At 39.4% G+C, this 12,019-nt stretch overlaps 1 protein-coding gene and 1 long non-coding RNA gene across 8 annotated transcripts in view; one reads left to right on the forward strand and one right to left on the reverse strand.

Annotated features, from left to right (window-relative positions):
* LOC308633704 overlaps positions 1-12,019 on the forward strand; it is a 66,626-nt gene that overhangs the window by 34,948 nt on the left and 19,659 nt on the right. The gene's annotated exons all lie outside the window — the stretch shown is intronic.
* CDH17 (cadherin 17) overlaps positions 1,033-12,019 on the reverse strand; it is a gene marked incomplete at both ends in the record, with an annotated part of 59,866 nt that continues 48,879 nt past the window's right edge. For 5 of the 7 annotated variants that reach the window (XM_081266668.1, XM_081266672.1, XM_081266671.1 and 2 more), the window contains 3 exons: positions 1,033-1,133; positions 3,675-3,788; positions 3,890-4,006. In XM_081266668.1, the coding sequence (XP_081122794.1) occupies positions 1,033-1,133; positions 3,675-3,788; positions 3,890-4,006 (332 nt within the window). The remainder of the gene's footprint in view (positions 1,134-3,674; positions 3,789-3,889; positions 4,007-12,019) is intronic. The other 2 variants (XM_081266670.1, XM_081266673.1) reach the window with 2 other exon arrangements.

Consider the following 12,019-nt stretch of genomic DNA (forward strand, 5'->3'; position numbering starts at 1 on the left):
GGCTTCAACAAATAAAGAAATAAGCCAAGAGATTGGGAAAACAAAACCAGCCGCACACCGTTTATTCTTGATTTGTCACCAGTTCCGTGCTTCGGTATCTTCTCCACATATTAAATATATAACAAACTATTAATATACAAATAAAACGTGTGCAGTGCTGGGCACTGTGGCACATGCCTATAATCCCAGTGGCTTGGGAGACAGATGGGAGGATTGCAAGTTCAAAGCCAGCCTCGGTAACAGCGAGGCACTAAGCAACTCGGTGAGACCCTGTCTCAAAATACAAAAAAATGGGACTGGGGATGTAGCTCAGTGGTTGAGTGCCCTTAAGTTCAATCCCCAGTACCCCCCCAAAAAAAAAAAAACATGCGCAGCATGTTAGGAAATGAGTAAACCTGGGTAGTTGTGGTTCCTGTACCCAGGTTTATGAAATGGGCCCTTATAGAAACAGGGCAACTGTGTTGGGTAACTTCTGAGGGTCTATGCCATTCCTAAGCGGGAGGTTGTCCATCAAAGAGTAGAATCAGCCACAGTGGGTTCAAGGTGGTTAGTAAGTTTCTGTTCATAACAAGAACCAGGGATGCTCTTATTTTTTTCTTGGGTCCTCTTTGTTCTTTTGTGTGACAAATGTTCTCAATTCAGTACTATACCCCAGGAGATACGGACAAAGGGGGGCACAAGATGGAATCAGAGAAAGCTTAAATGGAATCCAGAAAGTTCTGTGGAAGACAGCTGATAATCTCCTCAATGAAGCAAAAATGTACAGAATATCTAATCATCTTTTCCTAAGGGGAAAACATTTTTGGTTTGGGTTAAGTAGCTAAGTTTTTTTGCAGAGGGGAAAAAATGTCATGGGAAATGGAAAAAATCTCTGTCTATAGCACATGAAATATCTAAGTAGTAAAATATTCCCTCTTGCCCTTTAATATCTGTAAAAATATATATATAGTGCACATGTGGATGAAAAGTAAGATTGAACAATAGTCATTGTAAGAGCACTTGGTATATAAACTCGAACATTCCTTTTCAAATTCAGCTTCTCAGAGGCTGGACTTCAGTTGTCTGAGCATTTTCAACATTATCTTTGCCTTTATCATTCTTCATGCGGATAAACACAACTGCTAAAATTATACCTAAAAGAGAAAACCCAGGGTCAAATAGATGGAATCTTCAGATGAAAAGTAGAATCTTCTTAGGAAAAAGTGACTCACACAGCTTCATTTGTTTGTTGAACTACAATGTTTCGTTGTCCTAGTGAACAAGGGACTCCAGACATTGGCTTTCTTGGGTAAGGAATCACTTGGTATTAGTGTTTATCAAGTTCCCAGTCATATCTAACCTGCTGGCCCTCTACCAGGGACGATAGCCCGATGTCCTACACTCGTGCATGGATAAGCTTCTGACAGCATTCCTGAACTTTGTACATATGCAGATAGTCCTCCTCCCTTAGAGAACAGTCCCATCAGAACAACCAGAGAGCTGTTCTGAGCTACTCACCCGCTTACAGCCTACTTTCATTGTCTACACAAAATATAAATTTTCTTTGACACCCTTCTTGTGGTTCCAGCCTAGGTTATTAAGGGACCTTAAGTAGACTGCCTAAGCTTTCTGGTTTCTCCCATCTCTGAACTCCTACAAAATTACATTGTACACCTTAGCACAAATGTTACTACTATGAAAAGGGGATTTTTTTAAAAGAATACTTTAGGTGTAAATGGTCACAATCTTTATTTTTATGTGGTGTGTCAAACGTTTTAGGCGAGTGCTCTACCCCTGAGCCACAACCCTAGCCCCAAAAAAGGGACTTTAAAGGAAATTAATCTCAGTACATTTACAAGACAAATCATAGCAGAAAAGACTCGATGCTCAGAAGCCCATTAAGAATCTTGTAATAACCCCAACCTTCTTTCAAAAAGAATAACAGTATGAGGCAGGAAAGATGGTGGAATGAGACGGTCGGTCATCATTACCTTAGATACATGTATGATTACATGAATGGTGTGACTCTATATTGTATACAACAATACAGAATTGAAAAATTGTGCTCCATTTATGTACACTGAATTGAAATGCATTCTGCTGTCATATATAACTAAGTAGAATAAAAGTATGAAATCGTAAGATTCCATTAGTTCTACCCATATATATGTACCCCCAACTTCATCCGTTCATTAACTAGTTGTGGGATTACAGGATTAAATAAGTGTGTAAGAAAACTGCTATCTGGTATATAAACTCAAACCCTTTCAAGGTAAGTGGGCAAAATAACAGAGTTGGAAGGGAGCTTGGTAAGTGAATGGGGCCTACAAGAGCCAGTTTCATTAGCATGAAATGTGTGTGGCGGGCAGTGGTCCTCAGGGAAGCACAGTCACTGTGCATGTTAGGGTGGGCTGCAACCATGTCATAAGGAGTTTGCACTGAAGGGTATAAAGAAAAGAAATCCTTTTTACGCCCATGAATCATAGTCTACCATGATCGTTTGGGTCATGAGACAAAAGAGGTAAAGAACAATCGAGAATACTTGGAACAGCCAGGCATGGTGGCACACGCCTGTAATTCCAGCATTTTGGGAGGCTGAGGCAGGAGGATTGTGAGTTCAAAACCAGCCTCAGCAAATTTGAGGTGCTAAATAACTCCGTGAGACCCTGTCTCTAAGTAAAATACAAAAAGGGGCTGGAGATGTGGCTCGAGTTCAATGCCTGGTACCCCCCCCCAAAAAAGTAAAAATACAATAAAGTATGTGAAACTGTTACCCTTACCATACGTGCACGTGACTGAAGGGGTTAACAACTGAAAAGGGTAATTACAATAGTAGGCGCTGAGTTGTTGGCAAAGAGCGCAAACTCAAAGAGGGAGCCAAGGCAATGATGCAGTGGAGCTATTTTGGGTCATAAAGAATCGGGGTCCAGTCGTGAAAATATACAGAGGGCAGTTTTGTCGCATTCCAGGCATGTCAGCACCTCCAGTGGAAAGCTAACGTCTACGTATTCCAGTAATGGCAGAGACTCTACCTCTGCGTCTCCCCAACCCTGGCCCAAGCACGCTGCGCCACCCATAGCTGGGCACTGCAATGACATTACTTTTTCTTTTGTCCTGAAAGCTGGGTAACTAGCCTTAGAATATAATAATTTATGCTTTAAAGCTGGATAGGGTATGGAGCTTTATGTCCCTCAGGGGTTCATGGTGCTCTGAGGAGGTGGTGAGATCTTTGAATTGGGGTCTTGTGGAAGAAAGGTCTTCCAATTCTTCAGGGAATGTCCTCAAAGAGGACCATGGAACCCCAGCCCTTTCCTCCTCTCTCATTTGTCCCCTCCTATGAAGTGAACAGCTTGGCTCTGCCACACACTTCTGCCACCACATGTTCCCTCCCCATGGACTCGATCAATAATGGATTGGAAACTCTGAACCAAATAAATCTTTTTAAGTTATCATCTCCAGGATTTGAGACAGTATTGTTAAGCTGACACAAAGCCTCTTATATTCCCAAACTAAAAAGGCAATGATATGTATAGGGTTACTTAAAGCAATCTCTCCAAACCAATAAAGTTTGATGTGGTTGGTTGGAGATCTCCGACTTGTGCCTGGCTTGCCATGTGAGCATCCACCCAAGCAATCCACCAAGGCAGTCACTGAGAAGAACTTGTGTTTCTGGGGCCTAGAGAAGCTGTACTCACCAATGACTAGAAGGGTTGTCAGGAGTATACCAACTGCCATAGCCACAGTGGGCCTCCCTTCCTGTGTATCTACTGGTCGGAAACAACTTCCTTCCACGCATGGGCAGAAAGTAACTGAAAAAACAGAACAGTATTTGGTAGGATTAAATTTCAAGTACATGGTGCAAAATTCTTCAAAGTCAAAAATCCTAAGTTGCTTGCAGTAAAATACCCACCTGGTAAAAAGACAGTCCCTTCCAAAGGTGGCCGACCCCCGTCATTAATGCGGATGGCGATTTTATAAAGTCTTTCTTCAAAGTTTGTGTGCTTGGTGGAGAGTCTGGCATGAGTGCCTGTCAAAATAGGGGAAAAGTGAATGAATGACATGAAAACACAACTTCTAGAGCCCTGGCTCACCAGGAAGAGAACTCAGCTTTATATTGTATACAAAGTTGGGAAGTGGTTAGAGATAAATTACCCAAAGCCATCACCTATATCCTTTGAGTGAGTTGTTTCATAATGCTGAATGGTTAAAGCATCCTTTAAGTTCTCAATTCATAATTTCTAGGTAGAAACAAATACAATTCTTTCCAGTAGTTGGCTCTATAAGTGTTGCCCTAAATACTCAAGTAGCAAATATTAAGTGACACACGGGGTTAGATTCCTGTGAGCTTTCAGTCACAGCATTTTAATCAAGTGATGAACATATTAGTGTGTTTCCGGCCTGTTTCTGGATAATCTTATTTAACATATATTGTTGACTCATTAACATTGAGCTCACAGCCAGCAGTGTCACACCCCCCACCTGAAGGCAGCTTATCATGTGTCCCTTCTCTCTAAGGTACATCACAGCCTTCTTTCACTTGGAACACTAGTTGGCACTTCACTCTGCTTTAGAGCCATTTAAATAACAAAACCCCCAAGGAAAAACAGAAACATTCCCCAAACAAGGCTCTAAGTAGGTTGCTAAAGAACATTTGCCAAGAGTGTGAGCAAAATCCAGAGGCCAAGTATCACCTTGTTCATCCTCAGCTGGGAGAATGCATTGTGCACTCTGCAGGGGTCCGTGAATGCAAAGCCTTTATTAAGTATTGGTTTGGGGGTTATAAATCTTAGCTAGACAATGATTTGTAAATATATAACCTATAAGTAATGAGAATTGATGTCTACAGCATGGTGTGTAGGGAGTACATAGGAGAGAACATCTGTAGAACTGATCCTGAGTTTCTAACCTGCTCCTCCTAAGCTCTGTGACACTGGTGAGTCACAGCATCAGTAGCCCTGAGAATCTCAAGTCCTGAAATAAGGGGATGTTATTCTGACGTTCAGAGTACTTCCCTTTCCCATTTTAGTTACTTTGCATTCTTAATTTTCTATAAGACTCACATTTCTAGAGACAGTTTTGATCTTGTTGCAACTCCCTATTCATATACATGCCTAGAAATTTTCCAGAGTTTGGTGAAAGATTTTTAGATTTCAAAATTATTTTGGCATACACTTTCATTTCTAGAAAAGATGGAATAACTGGGATCAGATTTAGCCATTTTTGGTAGATGGCAAAAGAACAAATTATGAAACCATAGTTTTAAAGACATTGGCTTTTAGACAACAAAGGACAACCATCCCTGAAAAATAGATGATGTAAGTCCTACCATTGCCTCTAGCTTACTACTTTAAAAGGGCCAGGCGTGACCTTGAATTGAGGCAATGGAGCTGAATAAGGAGATGGATATTAAGGCAACTGGAGTTCACAGAAGCAAGTACCTGGGAGACAGCACCTGTGTACGTAATAAAGTCCTTAACCAAGTATTGGTCAGAATATATGTACATAAGGTAGCTCCATAAGACTGGGGAAAGAACCCCCTAATAGAACAATTAGAACAATCTTTGTGAACTCCCAAGAACCAAAAAGCTCATAATTCAAGGGGCATCAGGTCGAGTTCACAGAAGGGTTTTGCTTCAGACATTTGGAAAAATTAGCTCTAAAATAAAACATTGCCCATGTCCCGCCTACCCAAACAAAATTGTTTAAAACTGATGCTTTCGTGTTGTTTTCAAACACTTTCCAAGTAACTGAAGCTCAAGAATATTTATGGGAACATAAAAACATTCAGCATCCAAATAACTTAATAAAAAAAATTGAGACATCCAAGAACAGAAAAATGAGAAAGCAAGATGTCAAAACCGACCCAGAAATGACACATCATGAGAATGGTGGGCAAGGACAAGTTACTGTGGTCATATTCTGTTTAGGAAGCTAGAAGAAAGGTTGAGAATGTTATATATAGACATGAAGACCCAAATTAGAGATTAAAAACTAAACAGTTTGATTTTTTCCCAATTTGAGATTTTCTGAAAAAAGATGAAATTAACATCAATGAATTTAAAGTTGCATAAGCTATTAACAATGGAGACAAACCAAAAACTTAACAGGGTATCAGTGAGCAATGATGGACTTCAAGTGGCTTAAATACATCTATTGATTGCATTTCTGAGGAGGAAGAAAGCAAAAAAAAATTAATATTTTTCCAATTCTAATGAAAACTCTAAGCCCTTATTCCAGAAAATCGGTAAACCTCAGGAACAAGAAAAATAAATAAAATTACACCATGGCAGGTAATCAAGTTGCTTTAAAGGAAAACAGTCTCAAAAATTTTTAAAGTAGAAAACATGGCGGCGGGCGCAGAGAGATCAAGTCTCTGACCGCTTCAGCTGTGCAGGCATAGGGAGCCGTAAACAACCTAAATCTGTTTGCTCAGGATCACTAGGCAATGCTGAGCTGACGTGGATCTGGGGCGAACAGTCTGGGCCTTTCAGAACACACACTGAGCCCGGATCGGCTGAATTCAAGCTCCCGTTCGCCTGCTTCCCACAGACAAACAGCTGTGACTCAGCACTAATCCATCCCACTGAAACAACTGGTCAGCCCTTCTCATCCTACGGAGGTAAATGCCTACCGAGCCTTCATAGGTAGTGGCCACAGGTTTGAAACGGGGCTTGGGAGAGACAGTAAGGACCCACCCGTTGCATTGGTCGCCCGGCAAAGGGAAACGAACTGTCGCCATTTGCAAGAGATACCACCATGGCAGAGAACTGACGTCATCAGACTGCGGCAGAGGAGATAACTTCATTGAAACCTTCGGCTACAGGTGTGTAATTCCCTAGCCTTCCCTCTCCACACATCGGGGAAACCTTAAGGGCCCCTCCCAGCTCTCCCGTGAGCACGATAATCAGACCGAGGGAATCAGAGGTGGCGCAGGACTACCGTTCCCACCAGTGCTGACAGCTGAGGTCTCTTGCACCAGCTACTGGGGGCGTGGCTACCGGAGGGCAAGTAAAATTTGCTGAGGATTCTCAGCCCCAAGCTCTACAAACTTAGGGTCTGAGGGAATGGCAAACAGGGAAAGTGTGCCCAGTCGTTCATGAAAACAGGGCTCCCGGGAGCAGCAGACCTGGCGTGTGGCCAGTATTGTGGTGAGCGGCACCCGTAGGAGGGGCCTGGCTAGAGGAAAAGTGGGAAGTGACTAGACACAAGAGGAGGCCCTAGGCACTCAGGATTGGAGACTCGCCCAGTCTGGGAGGAGCTGCTGCACAGTGATTGGTTCCCGCGTATTGACAGGAGAAACTTGGCCTGGGGGGCACAGCGCCACCTACTGGAACGGAAGTTAATCAAACTCTAAGACTGCATTTATTAGTTTTTTTTTTCCTTTTCTATTTTTTTTTATTTGGGTTTTTCTTTCATTTTCATTTTTCTTTCTTGTTTTTTTTAAATTTTTTTTTTACAATTTTAAAAATTAAAATTAAAATTAGAAGAAAAAAATTTTAATTATTATTTTTTTCTTATTTTTTTTATTTCCTATTTTTTTCTTCTTTTGTCTTTTCTTTTCAATTATCTTATCCCCCCTTCCTTGAATTCTACCTGCTTACTCTCATTCTCTTTAGTGACTTCTTCCCTTCCCTTCTAATACCTTTTCTCCCAAGCATCTAATAAATTGATAGGAGTAAACAGTAACTCAGCAGTCAAACAGAACAAGAAGTAACATGAACAGCTTCAAAAAGCAAGGAAGAAAAGGAGTACAAACAATGCAGGACAGCCTAAATATTCAGGAGGACCTAGAGTCATCAGAAAAATGGTCATATAAAGAACTCAAGGAACACCTTAGAGAGATGGAATGGAACCTTAAAGAGGATACAAGACAGCAAACTCAAGCAGTGAAAGAACACATTGAGAATGAATTACATAAACAGCTAAAAGAAGAAGTTAAGCATCTTTATCAGGAGATAGAGATTATAAAAAATAATCAAACAATAATTCTAGAAATGAAGGAAACGATAAACCAAATTAAAAACTCAATTGAGAGTATCACTAACAGAGTGGAGCAAGTAGAAGCCAGAACGTCAGATAATGAAGACAAAATATATCATCTTGAAAAGAGTCTAGCCAACTCAGAAAGGCTGGTAAAAAAATCACGAGAAAAACATCCAAGAGTTATGGGATAACATGAAGAAACCAAACTTACGATTCATCGGGATAGAAGAAGGTACAGAGATTCAAACCAAGGGAATGAGTAACCTGCTGAATGAAATAATTACAGAAAACTTTCCAGAAATAAAAAAGGAAACGGATATACAAATTGAAGATGCATACAGGACACCGAGCACACAAAATCACAGTAGACCAATGCCAAGACACATTGTTATGAAGATATCCAATATACAGAACACAGAGAAAATATTAAAAGCTACAAGAGAAAGGAGACAGATTACATTCAGGGGTAAACCAATAAGGTTAACAACGGATTTTTCATCACAGACCCTGAAAGCAAGAAGGTCATGGAACAATGTATTTCAAACACTGAAAGACAATGGATGCCAACCAAGAATTCTGTATCCAGCAAAATTAAGCTTCAGGTACGACAACGAAATAAAAATCTTTCATGATAAACAAAAGCTAAAAGAATTTGTAGCCAGAAAACCAGCATTGCAAAGCGTCTTGAGCAAAACACTACACGAGGAAGAAATGAAAAACAATAACCAAAACCATCAGTAGGAAGTGCCTCGGTAAAGACAGAGGGCGAGGGGAAAGATAATCATGGAGAAACAAACTAAATTTTTTGTAAAAAAAAAAAAAAAAAAAAAAAAAAAAGGATAAATAATCAAACATGGATGGAAGTACAAACCATATATCAATAGTAACTCTGAATGTTAATGGCTTAAACTCTCCAATAAAGCGACATAGGCTGGCATCATGGATTAAATCCAACAATATGCTGCCTCCAGGAGACACATCTGATTGGAAAAGACATACACAGGCTCAAGGTGAAAGCTGGGAAAAAATATACCATGCACACGGTCCTCGTAAGCAAGAAGGGGTGGCCATACTCATATCGAATAAAATCGACTTCAAGACTAAGTTAATCAAAAGGGATAAAGAAGGACATTATATACTGTTAAAAGGAACCATTCACCAACAAGACATAACAATTATCAATATTTATGCACCAAATAATGGTGCTGCGCATTCATAAAACAAATTCTCCTCAAGTTCAAGAATCAAATAGACCACAACACAATAATTATGGGTGACTTCAACACACCTCTCTCACCATTGGACAGATCCTCCAAACAAAAGTTGAATAAAGAAACTATAGAACTCAATATCACAATCAATAACCTAGACTTAACTGACATATATAGAATATATCAACCATCATCAAATGGATATACTTTTTTCTCAGCAGCACATGGATCCTTCTCAAAAATAGACCATATATTATGCCATAGGGCAACCCTCAGTAAATGTAAAGGGGTGGAGATAATACCTTGCATTTTATCTGATCCTAATGGAATGAAACTGGAAATCAATGATAAAAGAAGGAAGGAAAAATCCTACATCACATGGACAATGACCAATGTTACTGAATGATCAATGGGTTACAGAAGACATAAAGGAGGAAATCAAATTCTTAGAGATAAATGAAAATACAGACACAACATATCGGAATCTATGGGACACAATGAAAGCAGTTTTAAGAGGAAAATTCATCGCCCGGTGGTCATTCCTCAAAAAAAGAAAAAACCAACAAATAAATGAGCTCACACTTCATCTCAAAGCCCTAGAAAAGGAAGAGCAAAACAGCAGCAAATGTAGCAGAAGGCAAGAAATAATTAAAATCAGAGCGGAAATCAATGAAATTGACACAAAAGAAACTATTGAAAAAATTAACAAAACTAAAAGTTGGTTCTTCGAAAAAATAAATAAGATCGACAGACCTTTAGCCATGCTAACGAAGAGAAGAAGAGAGAGAACTCAAATTACTAACATACGGGATGAAAAAGGCAATATCACAACAGATGCTACAGAAATACAGAAGACAATGAGAAATTATTTTGAAAACCTATATTCCAATAAAATAGAAGACAGTGAAGACATCGATAAATTTCTTAAGTCATATGATTTGCCCAGACTGAGTCAGGAGGATACACACAATTTGAACAGACCAATATCAATGGATGAAATTGAAGAAGCCATCAAAAGACTACCAACCAAGAAAAGCCCAGGACCAGATGGGTATAGAGCGGAGTTTTACAAAACCTTTAAAGAAGAATTAATACCAATACTTTTCAAGTTATTTCAGGAAATAGAAAAAGAGGGAGCCCTTCCAAATTCATTCTATGAGGCCAACATCACCCTGATTCCGAAACCAGACAAAGACACCTCAAAGAAAGAAAACTACAGACCAATATCTCTAATGAACCTAGATGCAAAAATCCTCAATAAAATTCTGGCGAATCGAATACAAAAACACATCAAAAAAATTGTGCACCATGATCAAGTAGGATTCATCCCTGGGATGCAAGGATGGTTCAATATACGGAAATCAATAAATGTTATTCACCACATCAATAGACTTAAAGATAAGAACCATATGATCATCGATAGATGCAGAGAAAGCATTCGACAAAGTACAGCATCCATTTATGTTCAAAACATTAGAAAAACTAGGGATAACAGGAACTTACCTTGACATTGTAAAAGCTATCTATGCTAAGCCTCAGGCTAGCATCATTCTGAATGGACAAAAGTTAAAGGCATTCCCTCTAAAATCTGGAAGACGGGGATGCCCTCTCTCACCACTTCTATTCAATATAGTTCTCGAAACACTGGCCAGAGCAATTAGACGAAAGAAATTAAAGGCATAAAAATAGGAAAAGAAGAACTTAAATTATCACTATTTGCAGATGACATGATTCTATACCTAGAAGACCCAAAAGGGTCTACAAAGAAACTACTAGAACTAATAAATGAATTCAGCAAAGTGGCAGGATATAAAATCAACACGCATAAATCAAAGGCATTTCTGTATATCAGCGACAAAACTTCTGAAACGGAAATGAGGAAAAACACTCCATTCACAATATCCTCAAAAAAAAATAAAATACTTGGGAATCAATCTAACAAAAGAGGTGAAAGATTTATTTATTGGAGAGAGAGAATTTTTAATATTTTTTAGTTCTCGGCGGACACAACATCTTTGTTGGTATGTGGTGCTGAGGATCGAACCCGGGCCGCACGCATCCCAGGCGAGCGCACTACCGCTTGAGCCACATCCCCAGCCCAAGAGGTGAAAGATTTATACAATGAAAACTACAGAACCCTAAAGAGAGAAATAGAAGAAGATCTTAGAAGATGGAAAAATATACCCTGTTCATGGATAGGCAGAACTAACATCATCCAAATGGCGATATTACCAAAAGTTCTCTATAGGTTTAATGCAATGCCAATCAAAATCCCAACGGCATTTCTTGTAGAAATAGAGAAAGCAATCGTGAAATTCATATGGAAAAATAAAAGACCCAGAATAGCAAAAGCAATTCTAAGCAGAAAGTGTGAATCAGGCGGTATAGCAATACCAGATTTCAAACTATATTACAGAGCAATAGTGACAAAAACAGCATGGTACTGGTACCAAAACAGGCGGGTGGACCAATGGTATAGAATAGAGGACACAGAGACTAATCCACAAAGTTACAACTATCTTATATTTGATAAAGGGGCTAAAAGCATGCAATGGAGGAAGGATAGCATCTTCAACAAATGGTGTTGGGAAAACTGGAAATCCATATGCAACAAAATGAAACTGAATCCCTTTCTCTCGCCATGCACAAAAGTTAACTCAAAATGGATCAAGGAGCTTGATATCAAATCAGAGACTCTGCGTCTGATAGAAGAAAAAGTTGGCTCCGATCTACATATTGTGGGGTCAGGTTCCAAATTCCTTAATAGGACACCCATAGCACAAGAGTTAATAACCAGAATCAACAAATGGGACTTAATTAAATAAAGTTTTTTCTCAGCAAGAGAA

This window comes from Spermophilus citellus, assembly GCF_964194105.1.
Source record: "Spermophilus citellus genome assembly, chromosome: 14".
Lineage (NCBI taxonomy): Eukaryota > Metazoa > Chordata > Mammalia > Rodentia > Sciuridae > Spermophilus > Spermophilus citellus.